We start from the raw sequence: 19,822 nt of genomic DNA, 5'->3' as shown, positions 1-19,822 counted from the left end.
GTGGTGTTTATGTATGTGTTAAAAATTAAGTAATCTGCTGTGGTGGTTAATATGAGTTTGATAGAAATTGACTGAAAGACTCAAGGGAGATCATTGAGAACTTGAGGAATCAAAAAGATTTAATGGAAGAAATGCCCCAAATGGAGGTATTTGGAATAGGAAAAAAAAAGGTATGAATGGATTGGAAAGATGAGAGTTGAGTTAGGAGGCTGTTAATCTTGGTGTGAGTATTGAGGAATTAGTGTGGTGGGAAAGAAGAAGGGATTTCAAAAATAGACAAATTTGAAAATTAGCCAGCTTTAATGATAATACCAGGTATGGAGAATGAAGGAAAGAAAATAAACTAATGTTTTACATATACAATTTATATGTAAAATAGACACTGAATGATTTTAAGTGTTGGATCTCTGTCAGAAGCAGTATAGTACTATAATTTTTAAAACGGGAGTAGATCAAAAGTGCTGTCTTCTTTTTCCGAGTCTGTCATTTAATTTTGAATCATATTGTCTTCTCTACATTCATGAGAATGTTTTTTAATTGATACGGCATTACTAATTCATGCAAAATATGATAAAATGTGATTTGTATGTTCCTTTTGACCATCCATTATAGGAAAAATGCAACTATTTTTGTAGCCTGGTTTCAATTTTAGATAAATTATTTTAGCTATATTAAGCAGAAAGAGATTTAGTGCAGGAGTTAGGTGCCTGCCATATTGGTGGAGGTACTAAAGAAGCAAGCAATGCTCCAGAGCTAGCTGCCAAGAGAACTTGTTACAATGAGTAAGCAGTAGAAGTAAAAACTTCTGTCCTACTTAATTCCAAGATCACATCATTTGAGGCAAAAGTCTGAAAATTGAGAAACTATTGCCACAACTGGTGTCTCAAGAACTGCAGAGCCAAGCAGTAGCTACTAATCTGCACCAGCAAAACTGGCCTTTTGTGTTCCATGTCTCCCCCCAGTTATTTCAGTTTCAAATTCAAAACTCGTACAAGTGATTAATTTGTGTAGCCTGACTTCAAGGATATCTGGGAAATGTAGTTTTTTTTGTTTTGCAATGTCTTCATTTCATTAAGACACACCAAGAAAGAGGGTCAAACAATGAGAGCCAATCTAGTATTATAGGTTATAAGTAGGGTAGTTTTTTCAATGACTTTTACAGATAATTTTTGCTTGTTATTTTTTAAAAAGCTAACCTGATTATATAAGCAGATGGAAAACTTCTAAAGAAATAAGTAGATTATCAGTACTTTAGTGTTTCAGTATTTTAAAAGGTAAAATCTTATATAGAAAACTAAATTGGCTCATTATTGCCTTTGGTTCCTCTTTTGTATTATACAGGTATGTATTATACTCCACCACCACAATGTGTGTCCCGCTTTGTCCGACCTCCACCATCCGCTCCTGAACCTGCTCCTCCCTACTTGGATCATTATCCACCCTACCTCCAAGATCGTGTTGTAAACTCTCAGTATGGCACACAGCCACAGCAGTACCCACCTATATACCCATCTCACTATGATAGCCGTCGAGTGTACCCTGCTCAGTCTTACACAAGAGAAGAGATATTCCGAGAAAGCCCTATACCCATTGAGATTCCACCTGCAGCAGTACCATCGTATGTACCAGAATCCAGAGAAAGATACCAACAGATCGAGAGTTACTATCCAGTGGCTCCTCATCCAACTCAGATCAGACCTTCGTACCTCAGAGTATGCTGTATTTTTTTTTATTACATAGACTTAATTTGACTATTGCTTGCAGTGATTCCTTACTTTTTATACAATGATAATAACCCTTTGATGACTTCTTCTTTATGAGAGCTTCTTTTTTTTTTAATCTTTTCATAATTTGCGTAGGTTTTTTTTTTTTTTTAACTATTAATGAGAAAAAAATTCTGCCTCCTCCCCCCAATTAACCATTCTTAGTTTCTGAACTTTAGATGTTTAATTAACAATTCTAGATCTACTTGGAAATTATGACCAAATAAAAAAAACCTAAATTTAGCTATTTGGAAGATCTTGAGAGTTTGGGGGGTTTTGTTTTACTTTGTTCTATTAAGTGTTGGTGTTTTCAAATGTTAAGAAGGGTATACAAGCTGCTTCATAACTTAAAATATACGCTGAGTATATTAAATGAATTAATCTGTCCTGAAATTCTCTTTCAATTTTAACTAATCTTTCTATTTTTAGGAACCTCCTTATAGCCGGCTTCCTCCTCCTCCCCAGCCTCATCCTAGTCTAGATGAACTACATCGCCGACGAAAGGAAATAATGGCCCAGCTGGAGGAAAGAAAGGTTATCTCTCCACCTCCTTTTGCACCTTCACCAACCTTGCCTCCTACCTTTCATCCAGAAGAAGTAAGCATATCATTTTTAGTCTCATTTATCAGTGTTTTTGTGTGTGTGTCCAGTTTAGGTCATCTTTGCCTATCCCCAATGCGTATGAAGATTTTTTTTTTTCTGTTTTCTTCTAAAAGGTTTATTATCATTTAGCTCTGCAATCCATCTAGAACTGATTTTTGTATGTATGTAATGTAATATATTAGGAGTCAAGATCCGTGTTTTTTTGGTTGTTTTTTTTTTCCTGTAAGGCATTGACTCAGCACAATTTAATGAAATCGGCATGCTTTCCCTGGTGCCCTGCTTTATCATAATCAGGTGACCACATACATGTTTCCTGACCCTATTCTTTTCCATCAATCTATTTCTTTTTTTTTTTTTTTTTTGTTGAGACAGAGTCTCGCTCTGTCGCCCAGGCTGGAGTGCAGTGGCGCAATCTCGGCTCACTGCAAGCTCCACCTCCCGGGTTCACGCCATTCTCCTGCCTCAGCCTCCTGAGTAGCTGGGACTACAGGCGCCCGCCACCGCGCCCGGCTAATTTTTTGTATTTTTAGTAGAAACGGGGTTTCACCGTGGTCTCGATCTCCTGACCTTGTGATCCGCCCGCCTCGGCCTCCCAAAGTGCTGGGATTACAGGCGTGAGCCACCGCGCCCGGCCCATCAATCTATTTCTATCCTTGAACCAATGCCACATTCTCTTCGTGTAGTTCTATAATAAGTCTCAATATGTGGTGGTTATATTTTCTAGTATTGTTATTTTTCAAGAATCAGTATGTTGATTTCCACAAAAACATCTGCTCCAGTTTTGATTAGGATTACATCAGATCTCTAAATCTGTGCTGTCCAATATGGTAGCCACTAGCCACATGTGGCTGTTGAACATGTAATATGTGGCTAGTTTAAGTTCAGATGTACTATAGTGATAAAATACACACTGAATTCAAGAATTTCATACCAAAAATGTAAAATTCATTAATATTTTTGATATATTGGATTAAATAAAATTGTTAAAATTAATTTCACCTGTTTTTGTTTTTAATATGGCCACTAAATGTTTTTAATGTGGCCACAAAAATGTTTTAATTGTATGTGTGGATCGCATTATATTTTCATTAGTGTTGCTTTATATTTATTTGTTTATTTTTTTGAAACAGAGTCTCACTCTGTCGCCCAGGCTGGAGTGCAATGGCGCAATTTTCATTCACTGCTGCCTCTCAGGTTCAAGCAATTCTCATGCCTCAGCCTCCCAAGTAGCTTGGACTGCAGGTGCACACCACCACTCCTAGTTAATTTTAGTATCTTTTTTTTTTTTTTGAGTCGGAGTCTCACTCTGTCACCCAGGCCAGAGTACGGTGGTGCAATCTCAATTCATTGCAACCTCCACCTCCTGGGTTCAAGTGATTCTCCTGCCCCAGCCTCCTGAGTAACTGAGATTACAGGCGTGCACCACCATGCCCAACTATAATTTTTGTATTTTTAGTGGAGACAGGGCTTCACCATGTTGGCCTTACTGGTCTCGAACTGCTAACCTCAGGTGATCCTCCCACCTCAGCTTTCCAAGGTGCTGGGATTAAGGTGTGAGACACCACGCCAGGCCTAGACAGTGTTGCCTTAGATCAACATGATGAGAAGTGACATTTTTCTTTTTTTTTCGAGACAGAGTCTTGCTCTTTCGCCAGGCTGGAGTGCAATGGTGCCATCTCAGCTCACTGCAGCCACCGCCTCCTGGGTTCAAGTGATTCTTCTGCCTCAGCCTCCCAAGTAGCTGGGACTACAGGCATGAGCCACCATGCCCGGCTAGTTTTTTGTATTTTAGTAGCACTGGGGTTTCACCCTGTTGGCCAAGATGGTCTCGATCTCTTGACCTCAGGTGATCTGCCCGCCTCGGCCTCCCAAAGTACTGGGATTACAAGCGTAAGCCACCATGCCCAGCTGAGAAGTGACATCTTTCTAATATCAAGTCTCTTTGAACATCATATACCCCTTCATTTATTTGAATTTTCTTTATATTTCATACTCAATGTCTTGCACATCTTACATTGAATTTATTCCTAGATAATCATTGTTTTTTGAAACTATTTTAAATAGAATTGTTTGGAAATTCTTATTTTCTATTATTAATACAGAGAAATAGATTTTTTGTATTGACCTTTCTATTCAGCAGGCTTGCTAAATTTCTTTATTAATTATACATAAATATAGATAGTGAAAATCAGAGAAAAACAACAGTCAAATAAGATTGCTTTTAAAAAAGCTGGTTAATGTATCACAGGGCAATAACCATAATTTGGGGAGTCAGCTTCTTTGTATTTCTGTACGACAGTGCTACTAGTTATGGTGAATAAGTGTTGTCTTATTATGTTAATGTCTATATGGTCTACAGTGATGTTCGTTTTTCTAGTTCTATATTGGTAAATTTTTTTGTCAGTCCTGCTAAGGATTTATCAATTTTTGTTCGTCTTTTCAAAAGGCCAACTTTTTTTTTTTTTTTTTTTTTTTGAGACGGAGTCTTGCCCTGTTGCCCAGGCTGGAGTGCAGTGGTGCGATCTTGGTTCACTGCAACCTCTGCCTCCTGGGTTCAAGCGATTCTCCTGCCTCAGCCTCCCCCAGTAACTGGGATTATAGGCATGTGCCACCACACGCAGCTAATTTTTTTGTATTTTTAGTAGAGATGGGGTTTCTTTTTTTTTTTTTTTTTTTTTTGAGACGGAGTCTCGCGCTGTGTCACGCAGGCTGGAGTGCAGTGGCGCGATCTCGGCTCACTGCAAGCTCCGCCTCCCAGGTTCACGCCATTCTCCTGCCTCAGCCTCCGAGTAGCTGGGACTACAGGCGCCCGCCACCACGCCTGGCTAGTTTTTTGTATTTTTAGTAGAGACGGGGTTTCACCATGTTAGCCAGGATGGTCTCGATCTCCTGACCTCGTGATCCACCCGCCTCGGCCTCCCAAAGTGCTGGGATTACAGGCTTGAGCCACCGCGCCCGGCCAAGATGGGGTTTCACCATGTTGGCCAGGCTGGTCTCGAACTGACCTCAAATGATCTACCCGCCTTGGCCTCCTAAAGTGCTGGGATTACAGGCATGAGCTACTGCGCCCAGCCCAAAAAATCCAACTTTAAAGTAATCGTATTTGTTTTGTTGGTTGTACATACTGCTTTAGCTTATAGTTTTTTTTTTTTTTTTTAATAATCAAGTAAGTTTTCTCAGGATTACAGTTGATACTATGTAAGGAACTTGTCTTTCGTCCTTTATGTATAGAATTACAATTCTAACCGTTACTAACTGACAAATCATGAATAATAAATGAAAATGGAGAAGTACATCACACATAGTAAATAGTGTCTTGTTGGGTGTATGAAGGAAGTTGAAGGAAGGAATGAAGGAAGTATGAAGGAAGTTCTACTAAATAGAAGTTGTTCACAATATCTAGTTTTCCCATCTAAACACTTTGGATGAGTTTTCCACAAAAACGTAGGTTATTAGTAAAGTCACAATGTCTTCTATTAATGTAGTTTTATTTGTAAAGTAAAAACAGCCAGGTGTGCAGTAGTTCACACCTGTAATCCCATACTTTGGGAGGCTGAGGTGGGAAGATGACTTGAGCCCAGGAGTTCAAGACCAGTCTGAGCAATATAGACCCTATTCCTACAAATTTAAAAATAAAAATTAGCCAGGTGTGGTGGGATACGCCTCCAGTCCCAGCTTCTTGGGAGGCTGAGGTGGGAGGATTGCTTGAACCTGGGAGGTCCATGCTGCAATGAGCTATGATTGTGCTACTGCACTCCAGCCTGAGTAACAAAGACCTTGTCTCAAAAAAGAGGAAAAAAAAAAAAAAACAGGTGTGATATTTTTTCAAAAATTCTTTATTAGAGTACACCCTGGAACTTTGTTATGCTATATTGTTTTATAAGAAATGTGGAAAACAATATGACATTGTGAAAAGTGAGCAGTTTTTGGTATCAAACATAGGAAACTTTGAGGTTCAGTTGTGTCCTTCACTGTGATCTTTTTATTTTTATTTATTTTTTTTATTTTATTTTTTTTTTTTGAGACGGAGTCTCGCTCTGTCGCCCGGGCTGGAGTGCAGTGGCCGGATCTCAGCTCACTGCAAGCTCCGCCTCCCGGGTTCACGCCATTCTCCTGCCTCAGCCTCCCAAGTAGCTGGGACTATAGGCACCCGCCACCTCGCCCGGCTAATTTTTGTATTTTTTAGTAGAGACGGGGTTTCACCGTGTTCGCCAGGATGGTCTCGATCTTCTGACCTCGTGATCCACCCGTCTCGGCCTCCCAAAGTGCTGGGATTACAGGCTTGAGCCACCGCGCCCGGCCCACTGTGATCTTTTTAAAATTACTTAGCATCCCTGAACCCTGAGGTGCAAGTTTCTTCATTTATAAATCAAACATAGGAAAGCCTACCTCATAGTGGTATGGTGAAGATGAAACATAAGGCATCTGGTATGTAGCAGGCATTCAGTAAACAATTCATATTTATTATTGTTATTTTTACTCCTAATAAAAATTATAATAATGCCTGGCCATTAAGGAACATTATCTAGTATTATTTTAGTTACTGAGATACAAAGATACATATTTAAACCTCAGTTCTGATTATAAACAACCTGAATACAAAAATTAACCAGGCATGATGGTGGGCGCCTGTAATCCCAGCTGCTTGGGAGACTGAGGCAGGAGAATTGCTTGAACCCAGGAGGCAGAGGTTGCAGTGAGCCGAGATCACACACCACTGCACTCCAGCCTGGGCAACAGAGCGAGACTCCTTCTCAGCAAAAATTTAAAAATAAATAAATAAAACAACCTGTGTATAATTGTACTAAATTCATACATTATGGAAATACATGATCTAGAAAGAGAAGTTTCTCCAAAATCTCATTTTCTATAACCACTGTTTATTATATATTTAAACTTTTTATATATATTTCACCTTCTTTCTGTGCATGAACTAACATCTCTCTAGTAGACACATTATAATTGTACAAGTTTATGGGATACAGAGTGATTTTTTTTTTATTATTTTTATTTTTTGAGATGGAGTTTCACTCTTGTTGCCCAGGCTAGAGTGCAATGGCACGATCTCGGTTCACCGCAACCTCTTCCTCCCGGGTTCAAGTGATTCTTCTGCCTCAGCCACCTGAGGAGCTGGGATTATAGTCATGCGCCACCATGCCTAGCTAATTTTGTATTTTTAGTAGAGACAGGGTTTCTCTATGTTGGTCAGGCTGGTCTCAAACTCCTGACCGCAGGTGATCCACCTGCCTCGGCCTCCCAAAGTGATACGTCAATACACATATACAATATGCAATGATCAAAGCAGGGTAATTAGCATATTATCTCAAACATTTACCTTTTATTTATATTGGGAACATTCAAAATCCTCTCTTCCTTGGACAATTGTGTATGTGATACTTGCCACTGCAAGGTCAAGGCTACAGAAATGCAGGATGCTTCCAGAGAGTTTCAGTCATCCTTTGACTGGTAGGCAAGTAGCTTTTAAGTCATTCAGAACAGTCATCCCACTTTTCTTTTCTTTTCTTTTCTTTTTTTTTTTTTTTTTTTTTGAGACAGACTCTTGCTCTATTGCCCAGGCTACAGTGCAGTGGCACGATCTCGGCTCTCTGCAACCTCCACCTCCCTGGTTCAAGCGATTCTCCTGCCTCAGCCTCCTGAGTAACTGGGATTACAGGCATGCACCACCATGCCAGGCTGATTTTTGTATTTTTAGTAGAGGCGGGGTTTCACCATGTTGGGGTTTCACCATGTTGGCTGGTCTCGAACTCCTAACTTCAGATGATCTAGCCACCTCAGCCTCCCAAAGTGCTGTGATTACAGGCATGAGCCACTGTGCCCGGCCAGTCATCCAACTTTTCTTTGAAGAAGAGAGCAGTGTTATATTTTAATTGTCAATTTTTGCATTATATAACATTGTATAAATAACATTCTTCTTGTGGGCTAAATAAATATCTTCAGATTTTATTTCAAGGAAAAATGCTGGGCAGATCTGCTGTTGTCCTTGCTTTTCATATCTACAACATTGTTGACAATGTTTATCTCAAGCTTCCTTTATAAATCGGCCCAGCGCGGTGGCTCACGCCTGTAGAAAAAAAAAAAAGCCACATCTCTTACTGCAAACCTGATGTTGTTGTTGTTGTTGTTGTTGTTGTATGAAGATTGTGGTTTCTTTCTTTCTTTTTTTTTTTTTTGAGATGGAATGTCACACTGTCACCTGGGCTGGAGTGCAATGGTGTGATCTTGGCTCACTGCAACCTCCGCCTCCCAGATTCAAGCGATTCTCCTGCCTCAGCCCCCTGAGTAGCTGGGATTACAGGCGCCCGCCACCATGCTGGCTAATTTTTTGTATTTTTAGTAGGAATGGGGTTTCACTATGTTGGCCAGGCTGGTCTTGAACTCCTGACCTCATGATCCGCCCGCTTTGGCCTCCCAAAGTGCTGGATTATAGGTGCGAGCCACCATGCCCAGCCTAAGATTGTGGTTTCTTTCTTCATCAAATTGAAAATTATTTTGTTGATATTTGTTTCTTTTGTCAATCTGTCCTAGATACTTTCCATTTTATTTTGACTTCCAAGATCCTAAGTGGAAAACTTTTTAAAAAATGTTTCTATTTTCTTAAAAAAGAGACAGGGTCTTGCTGTGTTGCCCAGGCTGTTGATCTCACACTCATGGGCTCAAGCAATCCACCCACCATGCCCAGCCCACATTTTTTATGTCATTTGTTAAATAAGTAAATAAACCTGAATTGAATTGGTCTATAGAAATAATGAATAAAATTGTATATAAAGATCAGTTTATGATGTTAAAAGTTTTCTTCAAAAAAAAAAAGCATAATTTTTTCAAATCAGGAAAAACAATCCTCTCTTCTGGCTTTTAGAAAATGTATAGTAAATTATTAACTGTATTCACCCTGCAGGGCTATAGAATGCTAGAAGTAATTCCTCCTATGTAGCTATAATTTTGTATCTATTAACCAAGCTCTGTCTCCCCTTGCCTCCCTCCATTCCCTTTCTAGTGTCTCATAACCACAGTTCCACTCTCTACTTCTGTGACTCAACTTTTTAGCTCCCACATATGAGTGAGAACATGAAATATTTATCTTTCTGTGCCTTACCAATTTCACTTAATGTGTTGTCCTCCAGGCTCATCTAGGTTGCTGCAAATGACAGGATTTATTCTTTTTTATGTCTGAATAATATTTCATTGTATATATACCGCATTTTCTTTATCAATTCATCTGTTGCTGTATACCTCGGTTGATTCTGTATCTTGGCTATTGGGAATAAAACATGAGGGTGTAAATATCCCTTCATATACTGATTTATTTTCCTTTAGATGAATGCCCAGTAGTGGGATTGTTGGATGTCTTTATTGTTATTGTTATTACTTTTTTTTTTTTTTCCTTTTTGAGACGGAATCTCACTCTGTTGCCCAGGCTGGAGTGCAGTGGTGCAAACTTGGCTCCCTGCAACTCTGCCTCCCAGGTTCAAGCAATTTTCCTGCCTCAACCTCTTGAGTAGCTGGGACTACAGGCATACACCACCACACCCAACTAATTTTTATATTTTTAGTAGAGACAGGGTTTTACCACCTTGGCCAGGCTGGTCTTGAACTCCCGACCTTAGGTGATCTGCCTGCCTCGACCTCCCAAAGTGCTGGGATTACAGATGTCAACCACCTTGCCCAGCCTCATTATTATTTTTTAATAGGATCATTTAGTAAATACATCTTGGTTTTATGTCTGTTTTGCCTTTGTTTTTGTTTTTACCTAATCCATTTTCCTGGCTGTCTTTGTATGTCAGTATATAAATTTATCTCATTCATTTAAATAGCTGCATATAATACACTACAGTCAGAGATTTAAAAAAGGAGCACTCTTGGCTAGGCGTGGTAGCTCACACCCGTAATCCCGGCACTTTGGGAGGCTGAGGTAGGTGGATCACCTGAGGTCAGGTGTTCCAGACGAACCTGGCCAACATGGTGAAACCCTGTCTCTACTAAAAACGCAAAAATTAGCCAGGTGTAGAGGTACGCACCTGTAATCCCAGCTACTTGGGAGGCTGAGTCAGGAGAATGGCTTGAACCTGGGAGGCAGAGGTTGCAGAGAGCGGAGATCATGTCACTGCACTTCATCCTGGGTGACAGAGCGATACACCGTCTCAAAAAAAAGGAGCACTGTAATTGGTAGGTCATGTGTTTTAAAAGTTAGCTGTTCTATCTAAAGTTTAATAAGTAGAAGAAAAATAAAAAAGCGTAAAAATTTTTTTTTAAATAATAGTAGGACAAAGAAAAGGGAAAAGGTTATGAATAATAGAAGCAGAAGAGTGGTTGGCAATGAGTGATACTAGTGATCAGCAGACCCTGTGTCAGTGCAGAAGGCCAATAATGATGACTCAGAAAAGAGATGTTTTTAGTATAGTGGGAGGCATAGATCCACTTAAATGAACCAATACCAATGAAGAGTGGTTGACAGTGAATGATACTACTATGTCAGTGCAGAAGGCCAACAATGATAACTCAGCAAAGAGATGTTTTTAGTATGAACACTGATACCCCTAGATATCAGTGTATATATGTCTTGTGATAAAATGAAAGAAACATTAAAGTTATAGTCCTAGTACTGCCCTATACTGGTATAGCCTTGGTCATATCACCTGTGTTGTCTATTATGGATTTAGGAGCTTATTAGGTAGTATACATGAAAACATTTTGAAAATGTAAAACATTTTATAAATGTGAATGTTGCAATTTTAGTGAAAATATATTAGCCTTAGAATAGCTATTCTGTTTTTAGACTGAAGAACTTATCTTGAAAAGATAAAAATTAGACATCCTTTTCATCTCATTGAATCAACCTAAGAAGCAGAATTTATTCAAGATATGAATTATTGTTATTAAAGAGATTTCAGTAAAAAGTTACTACATCATCATGTACTATAAAAATCAAAATTTTTAATGTTCTTGTTTACCTTGATTTTATTGAAAGAAACATTGAGGAGGGTCTAACAAAACTATGGCTTGGTACATATATGCTTAAATGTTTACTGATCTAATGAAGAAAAGGATGAGCAAACCCATAAAATCCTAGCCTGATTCCTGGAAGGATATTGAATTATCTTTTTTCTTTTTTCTTTTTTTTTTTTTTTTAACCTTCTGCTAAGGTAAAAAAAAAAAAAACAAAACAAAAACTGAAAGCTAAAAATCACTCTTCACTTATTTTATATTTTTCATAGTTTACAAAAATCTTCTATTGTGGCACTTAAAAATCGAATAATCATCATTATGTTGCTTCAGCACAATGTTCTAAGAAATTCCCTGCTTTCTCTATCTTGTTATTCATAGACCCATTTCCTGTTTCTTTTTCTTTTTCTTTTATTTTTTCTTTCTCCATCTGTAGTTTTTGGATGAAGACTTGAAGGTAGCTGGGAAATACAAAGGAAATGATTATAGCCAATACTCTCCCTGGTCATGTGACACCATCGGCTCCTACATTGGAACCAAAGATGCAAAACCCAAAGATGTTGTGGCAGCAGGGAGTGTGGAAATGATGGTATGTGTAACAGCTAAGCAATAATTAATACAAATCAAGATAAACCAAATAAATTTTCACCCATTACCATTTAGGCACAAATAATTCAGCTTTGCTTAAGAGTTTCAGACCATATTCTATACTCTGCAATTGAGTTATCTTTAAGCAGTACAGGTTTTTGATTCATTTAGATGTAAATAAAAATCTTTTAATACTTACCGAGACAGAGCATTTATTATATTTCTGTGCAAATAGCAATTTCTCAACAATTGTTTAGTACCCAGATTAAATTATTTTACATAATTAATTAGGATCTTGGACCCCTTCACCAAATAAGTTAAAATTCTTCTTCACGGAGAATGGTGTGAACCCGGGAGGCAGCACATGCAGTGAGCCAAGATTGTGCCACTGCACTCCAGCCTGGGTGACAAAGTGGCACTCCGTCTCAAAAAAAAATTCTCAAAAAAAAAATTATTTTTCACAACTCTGAAGTTTAAATAACAAAGTTGAATCTAGTGAACGAGAGTAGTATTTGAGTCAGAATTACAGCTGCTCAGCTTCAAGTGAACTCTAAGATGCTGAAATTTAATACTTGGGTTATTTTATTCTTTAGTGAAAAATCATGTAACACCAGTGTTTCTAATAACCAAGTTAAAATATTATCAAAATCTTATCTCTCTTTTTTTTTTCTTTTGAGACAGACTTTTACTCTTGTTGCCCAGACTGGGGTGCCATGGTGCAATCTCGGCTCACTGCAACCTCCACCTCCCAGGTTCAAGTGATACTCCTGCCTCAGCCTCCGGAGTAGCTGGGATTACAGGCATGCACCACCACACCCGGCTAATTTTGTATTTTTTAGTAGAGACGGAGTTTCTCCATGTTGGTCAGACTGGTCTCGAACTCCCGACCTGAAGTGATCCACCCGCCTCGGCTTCCCAAAGTGCTGGGATTATAGGCGTGAGCCACTGTGCCCAGCTTCATCTTATCTCTTTTTATAGAGATAGGATCGATCTTTGTCACCCAGGGTGGAGTGCAGTGATGTGATTATGGCTCACTGTAACCTCAAACTCCTGAACTCAGGAGATCCTCCTGAGTACCTAGGACTACAGGTGCATGCCACCACACCCAGCCATATTTTTTAGTAGAGACGGGGTTTCTCCATGTTGGTCAGGCTGGTCTTGAACTCCCGACCTCAAGTGATCCACCTGTCTCGGCCTCCCAAAGTGCTGGGATTACAGGCGTGAGCCACCATGCCCAGCTTCAGCTTATCTCTTTATAGCAATAGGATCGATCTTCATCACGCAGGGTGGAGTGTAGTGACATGATTATGGCTCACTGTTACTTCAAACTCCTGAACTCAGGTGATCCTCCTGAGTAGCTAGGACTACAGGTGCATGCCACCACACCCAGCTAATTTAAAAAATTTTGTAGAGATGGGGTCTTGCTATGTTTCCCAGACTGATCTTAAACTCCTGGCCTCAAGTGATCCTACCGCCTCTGCCTCCCAAAGTGCTGGGATTACAGGCATGAGCTACCCTACTTGGATAGTATCTTCATTGCCTTTTTATTTTTTAAAGAAATACAATTTTCAAGAAGTATATCCCCCTGTATATATTTCCCAAGTCTCGTTTTTCTCCCTCTTTCATTCCCTGTCAGTAATCTCTATCCTGAGTTTAGTATTTATCATTTTCATGGATAATTTTATTTCCCCTTAAGACAGGATCTTCCTCATGCTGGAGTGCAGTGTCACAATCACAGCTCACTGCAGCCTCACGCTCCTGGACTCAAGTGATCCTCCCACCTCACCCTCCCAAGTAGCTGGGACACAGATGTGTGATACTATGCTCAGCTAATTTTTTTTTTTTTTTTTTTTTTTTGGTAGAGATGAGGTCTTGCTATGTCGCCTAGGCAGAACAGGCTGGTCCTGAGCTCCTGGGCTCAAGGGATTCTCCTGCTTCTGAAAGTGCTGTAGTTACAGGTGTGTGCCAGTGCGCCTGGCCATGGATAATTTTATACTATTCCTAAACAATGTTGTTTTATATGTTTATAGACCTTATATAAATTATACACTTCAGCTTGTATTTTCATGTTTTCACTCAGCATTGCTTTTAAATTGTGTTTTTTTTTTTTTTTTTTTTTTTTGAGACAGAGTTCCACTCTGTCACCCAGGCTGGAGTGCAGTGGCATGATCTCAGCTCACTACAACCTCCGCCTCCTGAGTTCAAGCGATTCTCCTGCCTCGGCCTCCCGAGGAGCTGGGACTACAGGCACATACCACCATGCCTGGCTAATTTTTTTGTATTTTTAGTAGAGACACAGTTTTGCCATGTTGGTCAGGCTCGTCTCAAACTCCTGACTTCAGGTGATCTGCCCTCCTCGGCCTCCCAAAATGCTGGGATTACAGGTATGCGCCACCATGCCCAGCCCATATTTATATCTGTAGCTCAGGATTATTGATTTTAGCTACTTTTGCGAGATATTCTGTATAAATGATACCATACAATGATTTCTTTTTGTATTAGTGGACATTTAGGCTATTTTTGATCTTTCACTATTATGTATGGTACTCCAACAAACATTCTTATGTATATATGTCTTCACGTGCATGAAAGTTACACTTAGAAATGGTCTTGCTGGCTGGGCACTGTGGCTCATGCCTGTAATCCCAGCACTTTCGGAGGCCAAGGCAGGTGGATCACTTGAGGTCAGAAGTTTGAGACCAGCCTGGCCAACATGGCAAAACCTCATCTCTACTAAATACACAAAAATTAGCTGGGCATGGTAGCAGGAGCCTGTAATCCCAGGTACTTGGGAGATTGAGACAGGAGAATGGCATGAACCCGGGAGGCAGAGGTTGCAGTGAGCTGAGATTGTGCCACTGCACTCCAGCCTAGATGACAGAGTGAGACTCCATCTCAAAAAAAAAAAAAAGGAATGGTATTGCTGAATGGTATGGTATACCTTGACTATTCTTAACCCATTTGTCCTTATTACTCTTAACAGAGGTAGTAAGATATTGTATAGGTTTTTCCTAGGTTATATAGATTTTCATGGATAAATACTTTTCCAGGTGGTTAAGAAAAGACCAACATTTGCCATAAGAAAAAGATTTGGGTGCTGATAACCACTGTAAATGAGTGAAGTGATATCTAATAGCATAAATATGATTATATGCCAGCCCCGCCCCCCCCAAAAAAATAGAGTTTTAGAGGGAGAAAAAGCAAAATAAATCTTTTTTTTTTTTTTTTTTTTTTTTTTTGCAGTAGGATTACAGAAGCATTGTTTTTGGGCTGTAATAAGGCTCTTATTGGAAAGAAATGAGGGGAAATTAGGCAGGAATGTTTGCCTTGTACTTGGCTTTCAAAAAGGGTTATTATATTAAAGTAACACGAGTATTAGCAAAACAAAACTCATTGTCTTAAATCAGTAAAGAATTAAAAAGTTTGGGCCAGGCATGGTGACTCACACCTGTAACGCCAGCACTTTGGGAGGCCAAGGTGGGAGGATTGTTTGAACCCAGGAGTTCAAGACCAGCCTGGGCAACATAGCAAGACCCCATCTCCTCAAAAATGTTTTTAATTAGCCAGGTGTGGTGGTGCACGCCCGTGGTCCCAGCTACTTGAGAAGCTGAGGCAGGAGGATTGCTTGAGCCCAGGAGGTTGAGGCTCACACACCACTGCACTCCAACCTGGTGACAGAGCAAAACCCTGTCTCAAAAACAAACAAAAAGTTGCAGTCCAATCTAGAGGACTTGAAATTTGGGAGGAAATTGAAAATCTCCCAAATAGGTGAAAGAAGTCTAATCTAGTATTTCTCAAATGTTAATGTGCATACAAATTACATATTTGTGTGTCTATATATGTGTGTAAGATTATATAGGGATAAATATATATTTGTATGCATATATATATATACACACACACACAATAGATCATTATATATATGTATTTCTTAAAGATTGAATTGGCTTTTATTAGTGATTGATTAATCAGGAAGCATTTCATCTATGAAATAGAAATATGCTCTAATGAGCTAAACAGAGAAAAGGAACGAAACTCAGATTAGCTGTTTCAAAGTTATTTTTCTTACAGGACTAAAGCAGAAGGGACTTACCAGTTCTAATTGAGTGATCCTCTTATGATTGATTTCTGTGAATCTCCTGTTTTTTGGAAAACTGACGCATTTTCAAGTTCAGTTTGATTTTGTGGCATCTAGCACAAGTGATTACATTCTGCTTTGATCTGGTGTCTTGGGGCTTAGTGCAGGAGCTTAGTCCAAAACAATGGCCTCCCATAAATTTTAAAAATGTATTTCTTAGGTCAGGTGCAGTAGCTCATACCTGTAATCCCAGCACTTTGGGAGGTTGAACTTGAGGCAGGAGGATTGCTTGAGCCCAGGAGTTTGAGACCAGCCTGGTCAACATAGGGAGACCTCATCTCTATAAATAATAAAAAAAAAATTAGCTGAATATGGTGGTACATGCCTATAGTCCCAGCTACCTGGGAGGCTGAGGTGTGAGGATCACTGGAGCCCAGGAGGTTGAGGATGCAGTGAGCCATGATAGTGCCCCTACATTCCAGCCTGGGCAACAGAGTGGGACCCTGTCGCCCCTCACCTCAGAGGTTTAAAAACCAGTGTTACATAAAAACAACCAAAGGTAACTAATGATTTTAGTCTTACCAGTAAGAGTGTTGTACTCATCTTTAACCTTATTACAGATCTAGAAAAAATTAGGTTACAGAGCGATCTGAGTGTGGGGTAGATTTCTCATTTTGCTTTTTTATCAGAATGTGGAGAGTAAAGGAATGAGGGACCAGCGATTAGATCTTCAGAGAAGAGCAGCAGAAACCAGTGATGATGACCTCATCCCATTTGGAGACCGACCAACAGTGTCTCGGTTTGGTGCCATCTCGCGAACTTCCAAAACTATATATCAGGGTGCTGGTCCAATGCAGGCTATGGCACCTCAGGGAGCTCCTACAAAATCTATTAACATTTCAGGTAAGAATCTCAAAGGTAAGCTGACCTAAAGGGTTCATAATCTTGACTTTCAGCATTACCCCTGCTCCCCATTTACTATCAGTGTTTTTAGTAATCTTGCAAGGCAGTAATTTTCAAACTTTCCAGGGAATCATCCCTGTAAGAAAGGTAATATAACCCAGTGAATTTTAGGTATATAAACTGAAATTAAATGTCTATATGTGAAGCTTTCCTAATGTTTCTTCCCCATCCCACCCCCACCTCAAATAGCTTCATTGCTATATGGGGGAATAACATTCTCATTATACAGTAATTTGGAAGAAAAACTACAAAGACTGAAAGTTCATTGGGGAAGAAACAAACATGTATCAGCACCCAGCATCATGCTGCCTGACATTTAGAAAAACAAAGTTAAAGAATTTTAAAAATCTGGCCATTTAAGGTAGATACCAGATATCTGTGTATGCAATACCCTGATGTCTTTTAGATTGTGAGTACCTTAAAAGAAGAATCAAATCTGTGAATTATCTCATACCATAATAAATCATTCTCTTACAGATTATAGTCCATATGGAACCCACGGTGGCTGGGGAGGTTCTCCATATTCACCTCATCAAAACATACCTTCTCAGGGACACTTCAGTGAGAGGTATGAGTCATTCTTTTTACTTGAATAGACATGTAGAAACCTTTAAAATTATGCAACTTCTTTTTGTTTTTCTGGTCAGTAATATCTTAACAAAATGAAATGTTAAAATTTACTTCACACTTTCTTTCTAACCAAAGGGAGAGAATATCTATGTCAGAAGTGGCCAGTCATGGAAAACCCCTTCCATCTGCTGAGAGAGAACAGCTACGACTAGAATTGCAACAATTGAACCATCAGATTAGCCAGCAGACCCAGCTACGTGGACTAGAGGTACCAGCCTAGAGAGCCATTTTTGTCCCAATTTTTGAAGGGTTCTCAGAGATTTTAAACAGGAACTTTTGAGGCACTATGAACAAAAAACTTTAAGGTCTATTTCTTAGGAGTTAGTGTAGGTTTCCATTCTTCAAAGAATTCAATACTGGGTTTAGCTCTGGGACAATAGAAAACGTAAAATTTCTACTACCTAAGAATAGAAAACAGATTACCTAAAATTTCCCAACAGGAGCTTGTATTCCCTGATGGCACATTTAAGTTTTGTTTGTTTGTTTGTTTGTTTGTTTTTGCTTTTTGTTTTTTGTTTTTTGAGACAGAGTATTGCTCTGTTGCCCAGGCTGGAGTGAGGGGGCGTGATCTCAACTCACTGCAACCTCCACCTCCTGGGTTCATGTGATTCTCCTGCCTCAGCCTACTGAGTACTTGGAATTATAGATGTACACCACCATACTCAGCTAATTTTTGTATTTTTAGTAGAGATGGGATTTCACCCCTGTAATCCCAGCACTTTGGGAGGCCGAGGCAAGCAGATCATGAGGTCAGGAGTTAAGACTAGTCTGGCCAACATAGTGAAACCCCATGTCTACTAAAAATACGAAAAATTAGCTGGGCATGCTGGTGTGCGCCTGTAATCCCAGCTACTCAGGAGGCTGAGGCAGGAGAGTCGTGTGAACCCAGGAGGCAGAGGTTGCAGTGAGCCGAGATCGCGCCATTGCACTCCAGCCCAGGCTACAGTGTGAGACTCAGTCTCAAAAAAAAAAAGAACTTTGACTTAAAAAATAAAACATAGTTCCAGTGTAATAAGAATAATAACACTTTTCATTTATGTAGTTCTGTACCATTTAAAAATCACTACCATGTATCTTATTTGACCCTTACAATATCGCTAATAGGTAGGTTAGACAGGTGGTATTGTCTTCCTTTTTTGATTGAAGTATATGAGTTTCTCAAAAATTGAAACATGAACTCAAGTCTTCATATTTCAGATTCAGTGTTCTTTCCATCATGCTGCCTGACACTTAGAAAAACAAAACTAAAGAATTTTTAAAATCTGGCTGGATGTGGTGGTTCGTGCTTGTAATCCCAGCACTTTGGGAGGCCAAGGCAGACGGATTGCTTGAGCTCAGGAGTTTGAGACCAGCCCGGGCAACATGGCAAAATCCCTTCACTACAAAAAGTGCAAAAATTCACCAGGCATGGTAGTGCATGCCTGTAGTCTCAGCTACTCAGGATGCTGAAGGCAGAAGGATCACCTGAGCCCAGGGAGGTCAAGGCTGCAGTGATCCCGGATGGTGCCACTGCACTCCAGCCTGAGCGACAGAGTGAGACCCTGTCTCAAAAAAAAAAACAAGAATTTAAAAAATCTTTTAAGTGTCACATAAGGAAGACTAGGTTTTGTTTATATATCATCCTTTACATTGGAACATATTCTTTGAATATGGAAAACTGAAGACATTCTAATGATAAATACATTGTCCTTTCTGGAGGAAAAAATGGTACTGTTAGAACATTAGTCTGTCTTTCTACCATAATCTTTAATAATAAGTAAGCCATCACTTTGGAGGGAAAAAAAGTTATAAGACTTTTTCTTAGTAGACTTTCTTTTTAGGAAGACCAGTAGGAGATTATTTTCGAAACATTTAGCTGACTTGTGCCCCTACGTACACAATTAGATTTAGGAATTTTAAAAAATCTATGTAATATTTAGATTTTGTCTGCTTTTGCCATTGCTTATTTACATTGATTCAAAACGTCTTGCTGATTCCTGTCACAGAAACAGAATGCTATGTTTGCTTATGGCAGTCTTTCGTTAACTTTTTAAAGATTCAGACCTTCCACCCAATAAGGCATCACTGCATATCCTCAAATGCATGGTTTTTTGTTTTAAAGTTTCCAGGCACATTTTCTGTCCAAAAAGACTATCAGTATTATTTAGAAACTTGCCACATATTTAACTCAGTACAGTTAAAAGTCCTTGCCATTACTGAGGTTTCAATGAAATAAGTTATAGGATTTACTTCAGAG

The 19,822-nt window shown here is 39.3% G+C and overlaps 1 protein-coding gene across 5 annotated transcripts in view; it reads left to right on the top strand.

Annotated features, from left to right (window-relative positions):
* LOC105484449 (ring finger and CCCH-type domains 1) overlaps positions 1 to 19,822 on the top strand; it is a 91,078-nt gene that overhangs the window by 59,264 nt on the left and 11,992 nt on the right. For all 5 annotated transcript variants that reach the window (XM_011746058.3, XM_024793655.2, XM_011746056.3 and 2 more), the window contains 6 exons: positions 1,342 to 1,712; positions 2,193 to 2,360; positions 11,764 to 11,916; positions 16,683 to 16,896; positions 17,434 to 17,524; positions 17,662 to 17,794. In XM_011746058.3, coding sequence (XP_011744360.1) covers positions 1,342 to 1,712; positions 2,193 to 2,360; positions 11,764 to 11,916; positions 16,683 to 16,896; positions 17,434 to 17,524; positions 17,662 to 17,794 — 1,130 coding nt within the window. The remainder of the gene's footprint in view (positions 1 to 1,341; positions 1,713 to 2,192; positions 2,361 to 11,763; positions 11,917 to 16,682; positions 16,897 to 17,433; positions 17,525 to 17,661; positions 17,795 to 19,822) is intronic.

Source organism: Macaca nemestrina, chromosome 1 (genome assembly GCF_043159975.1).
Source record: "Macaca nemestrina isolate mMacNem1 chromosome 1, mMacNem.hap1, whole genome shotgun sequence".
Classification (NCBI taxonomy): Eukaryota; Metazoa; Chordata; class Mammalia; order Primates; family Cercopithecidae; genus Macaca; species Macaca nemestrina.
This window is presented reverse-complemented; position numbering and strand designations above follow the sequence as displayed.